The sequence below is a fragment of the Salvelinus alpinus genome, chromosome 8 (assembly GCF_045679555.1).
Source record: "Salvelinus alpinus chromosome 8, SLU_Salpinus.1, whole genome shotgun sequence".
Classification (NCBI taxonomy): Eukaryota; Metazoa; Chordata; class Actinopteri; order Salmoniformes; family Salmonidae; genus Salvelinus; species Salvelinus alpinus.
The window spans coordinates 85786006-85790846 of NC_092093.1; the positions used below are offsets into that span (position 1 = coordinate 85786006).

General features: G+C 41.6%; 1 protein-coding gene across 3 annotated transcripts; it reads right to left on the reverse strand.

Moving 5' to 3' along the window:
• Positions 1–1305: 1305 nt before the first annotated feature.
• Positions 1306–4471, reverse strand: LOC139583810 (transcriptional regulator Myc-like). Of its 3 annotated transcripts, none has more exons than XM_071415322.1 (3): positions 3948–4471; positions 2905–3550; positions 1306–2199 (listed from the first exon to the last, which is right to left on the reverse strand). In XM_071415322.1, the coding sequence occupies exons 2-3, from the start codon at positions 3536–3538 to the stop codon at positions 1652–1654; spliced, it is 1182 nt and encodes a 393-aa protein (XP_071271423.1). In that variant the 5' UTR covers positions 3539–3550; positions 3948–4471; the 3' UTR covers positions 1306–1651. The 3 variants fall into 3 exon arrangements, with proteins under 3 accessions (XP_071271423.1, XP_071271420.1, XP_071271422.1); XM_071415319.1 differs by having other exon boundaries at positions 3953–4180; XM_071415321.1 differs by having other exon boundaries at positions 2905–3545; positions 3948–4180.
• Positions 4472–4841: the final 370 nt, after the last annotated feature.

The window sequence follows — 4841 nt, forward strand, 5'->3', positions numbered from 1 at the left end:
CCCCACACAGTTTGCTCCTTGTCTTCTAATAAACATGCAAAATCTCCTTCATAGTGATGTTTCCCACACATCGGCTTCTCCCTTCTGCAGACACTTCTTACGTGTCCAAACATTTTACATCAAGAACATTGTAAAGGCTGGTTTACAAAAGCTGACAGGATAGTACACATATCCCAGCTGCACTCAAGTAGACTCCACATAAAAAACACTAGAACAGACAAACTCTTCTCATTCCTGCCATTACCATGTGATTAATCCTATTTACATAGACCACTCCTGGAATTTTCTTTAATAGAGCAATCTCAACATCCCCCGAGACTCGAGAAATTACTTATTTGACAGGTGCCCTGCTCCGTACCTCAAAGCATGATATGAGTGATATCCAACACACTTTTTTTCCTGATCTGCAGAAACACAAGAAATCAGAACAAAACCTCTTCTCATGCTCTTCACTGATTTTACTGTACCTAAAGTTTTATCCATCATTTTGGATGTTTCCAACGAGTCCCAGAAGTCCGACATACCCTTATTTTCCAAAAAAACATACTCCTACCAGATACAATAGGGTATTATCAGAACTATACATTATTTCCCACAGTTGTACGTATTTTCACATTGGACAAAAGTCCATTCATCCCCTTTCCCACCGCCATGAGATTCAAGCACCATATACACATCTGCCATAGTCACCATACCCTTGGTAGTCTCTCTCCCAGCCAATGCTTACAACATTCCTGTGCTTTTGAATCCATAAACAGGAAGTTATTCTAAAAGGGTGGAGAACGGGACATAGACCAGGGTCCTTTTCAATGTACCTTGGTTTTCTGCCATCTGGACTATGTAAATTAGGACATGAAATCTCCAGTGTGTGCTAGGTTCACTCATCTAAGATAGAAATAAGTTGTAAGACCCAATTGCCTTCAATTATAAGTTGGTTCCCCTGAACTGTATTTGACGACTGCCCCTCAACTGTCAAATCTGGATAGATCGGTTTATAGCTGCAGCATTTTACCAGGTCAAATTCCTGAATAAAAGGTGATTCTACTGGTCTTTTAATTGTTAAGACTTCAAAGAGAATACACATTAGTGCAAATCTATGTCCATTTTAACAGTCAGCCTTCGGACCCCCTTTCCCCACAAGTGAAATAAGGTAAGTATTTCAGAACTGTTTCCTGCACCTTACCGCTTCATTATTTTAGAGAAGTGTTTATGTGGTCATCAACTGTTTAGGCAAACAGATCATGTGAGACCTCATTCAAGTGACTCCGAGACACCACCACCCCCCCCCAAAAAAACAGGCGAGTGTTAAGAAATGCATTTATATTTCAAATGAATCAAGGAACATATGGAAACCCATATACTGCCTGAACCTCCTGACAATTGAGATCCAAAAATACATTTTGGGAAAAATTCAGAAATTATATACAAAACATTCATATTTTAGGTCGGGCATGCAACACATGTAGCCCAATTTCAGATTTTATTAATAAAATAAATTAAATATTTTACTGCCAATAATTCAATTAAGGCAGTTCAACATTTAAATCAGATAGAACCCCAAAACTTTTTTTGCATGCAATATCAACTATACACACCATGTCTTAACTTGCATTAAAAATTATAAGGCCAAAAAGTCTATGCCACTTTGATCTCAAAAATGAGAGTTCTTTAACCGGGCCAGCTTCTGTTTCAAATGTTCACTTTTCCTCCTTAGCTGCTCTTTGAAGTTGACTAGTCTCTGCTCGTCTGTCTGCATGCTGTAAATACACTCTATAGCCTTCTTTAGGATGACCACTTTGGCTGCCTTTTCATTGTTAGCCACCTCCGGTATCTTGTCCCGTAGAGCGAAAAAGCTCAGCTTGAGCTCGTTCCTCCGCTGGCGCTCCAGTACATTATGAGTCCTTCTTTTGTCATAGTCCTCAGTGTCTGACGTCCAGGGACTTGGGCATTTGCGGTTGCTGCTGATCTGCTTGAGGACCCGGTTGCTGCTGCCACTGTTACTGCTCTCTAGCCTCAGCCTCTTGACAGCTGGCTGCTCGTGCCGCGTGGAGGGGTGGGCGGCGTAGTTGTGCTGGTGGGTGGAGACATGGCACCTCTTCAGCACAAGGGGACTGTGATGTCTGCGCCCAGACATGTTGGGGTCGCACCGCTTCTCTGCGTGCCTCTTCTCCACAGTCACGACATCTATCTCCTCATATTCTGCAATGAGATTAAATAAAACCCTTCAGCATTCACATTCTTTTTGAGGAGAATCACTAACCACAATTGAGCCCCATACAACACAGCATGCCTTCATGTCAGAAATTTCTGCTTTCCACTCTCCTCCCCCTTTTTCCACATCAGCTGATTTTTCAACATTCCAGCCTGAAACCCTTCCCCTCAACACAGACTAGTCTGTAGACAGTTAACTACAGCACAGTCTTGACTATAGCACTTGTGGTAGAGGTTATGCGGGGCAGCAGGTAGCCTAGTGGTTAGAGCGTTGGACTAGTAACCGAAAGGTTGCAAGATCGAATCCCTGAGCTGACAAGGTAAAAATCTGTTATTCTGTCCCTGAACAAGGCAGTTAACGCACTGTTCCTAGGCGTCATTGAAAATAACTATGTTCTTAAATGACTTGCCTAGTTAAATAATAAATAAATTATGCAACTGCCTCTAGCCTGGCAAACTCATCCATGTCAAAATTCCAGTTCACACCCTTGACTTCAAGGACATGAGTGAGGTCCATCCATTTACCCCAATATTAAATCAGCAAACATTTTAATATTCAACAGCACCATAAGAGTTGACATATGCAATGAGGGAATTATAATGCATGTTGCTAGAAAACACTGGCATTATACAAAAGGTTTAGTCAGAATAATCATAAATAGCAATAAGTTATAACACTGCTATTCAGCTTACCCGAGTCACTCCCACTGCTGCTACCGCTGTTGGGTGGGGTGTCCAATGCCACATCCGTGGGTGGTGCCACCTTGCTTGATTTGGAAGTATCAGTTATGGGGTAGGGAAATACCACTGAGGGATCAATGCATTCGGACGCGGATGTGTTCAGATCCTGCAAGTAGTTTGCGTTCAACCGAGTAGTAGTCCACTCCGCGTTGTCGCTAACAGCTGATTCTTTCCTAGCAGCCTGGAGACAGGCGAGTCTTTCAGACACCACTTTTTCCAAATTGGCTGCAGCCGAGAACCCGCTCCACATACAGTCCTGGATGATGATAGACTTGAGGAACGTTTGAGAGTAATCGGCATCGCAGATGAAACTCTGGTTTACAACGTCATCCCCAAGAAACTCTGTCACCATTTCGAGTTGGTCAGAAGTTGAAGGGAAAAGACTATACAGTGATGGTCGCCGGAACGGAGAGAGAGGAGGAGTGGGCAGCAACTCAAATTTCTTCCAGATGTCCTCACTTGGAGCCGGTGGCTGAAGTTGTCCTTGCTGGTGATAAAAATCCTCATCTTCGTTGTCAACATAAAAATATGGCTGGATAGAATCGTAGTCGTAGTTTTTACTTGCCAAACTGGAATATAGCGGCATTGTAACTCTTTCCTGAGTGAAAAGGGGGAATTAGTTGGTTAAATAACTATAAAATAGGCTACATCAACTTGCATGCAAACTGATAATGGTACATTCACCTAAAGTATCACATTTCATAAAAGCCTTGTCAGACACATTAACATACAAAACCAATCTGCAGCTGACAGCTAGTCTGTGTGGCGCACAGGACATTTAAACCCAAGCAGACTGCAAAAATACAGCCGCTAGCCAGTTAACTATAAAATGCATCGGACTATAGGACGTTACAGCTACAAATATGTAAAAACTGTTCAAATGCACCACATCTAAACAGATAAGTAGCGTTACAAAATAAATAGAACGCAAACAATCTCCTTAGTGAACGGCCGTCTACACCGAACATGCAATGTCATCTCAACACTCCCCTTACCTTACGTTTGGAAAACAAAGTGGAGAGCAATTCACCGCCGAGATATCGAACTCAAAAAAAATGTAGATTGTGAGAAATACTCCAAACAAGACAGTCAAGTTAATCCTTGCCCGTGTATGTGATAAGGATATATTTGTTTCCTATTAAAGTGGCTGGCTGAGAAGCATGCATAACAGCTCTTTGTCCGTGATGTTGGATGTCATTTGCTGCATGAGAATCACAGCTGAGAATTCAGCCGGGTTCAATAAAAAGGTTGCTGTGCTCTACATTCCACGTATCCCTCCGCCACATTTCTTTTCCCGCCAAACAACCATAGCGTTTATATGTGAATATAATGAAGCTTCCCGTGTTGCCTCTATCGATGATTATTATCGTTACAGTCGTCAATGTATTTCTGAAAGATCATATTATTCATTCATTGCAATTTCCTTCGGGAAATCTTTATACAACTAGAACTAGTTGTTGCGGAAGGATACTTAAGTGGGAGGAGTTTTTAAAAAACGCAGTATTCCGTGCAAAAACAGCTATACGTCTCAGCAGCAGATGAGAAGTAAATGATAACTAATTGGAAATTGCATACACCCATTCAAGTAGATCGTGCTGTCCACTGCATTTATGGAATCACATTATTTAGCCTACCTACCTAGCCAACATTTTGCAAAAGCTGATGTGAGAATGAGAAGATGCATGCCCAGTTCATGTGCACAACACTTCAAAGCCTGTCATATTCTGTATCTGAAATGAGTTTATGTATTGATAAATCAGAGGGAGCATAATCAGAAATACATGTAAAAAAAAATGTTTCTAACCGTTTTTTCTGTACATGTTTTTCCCGGTAAACTCACGAAAAGTAGGCGAGATAGAGGAGACCGGAGCATATTTAAATACATGGCT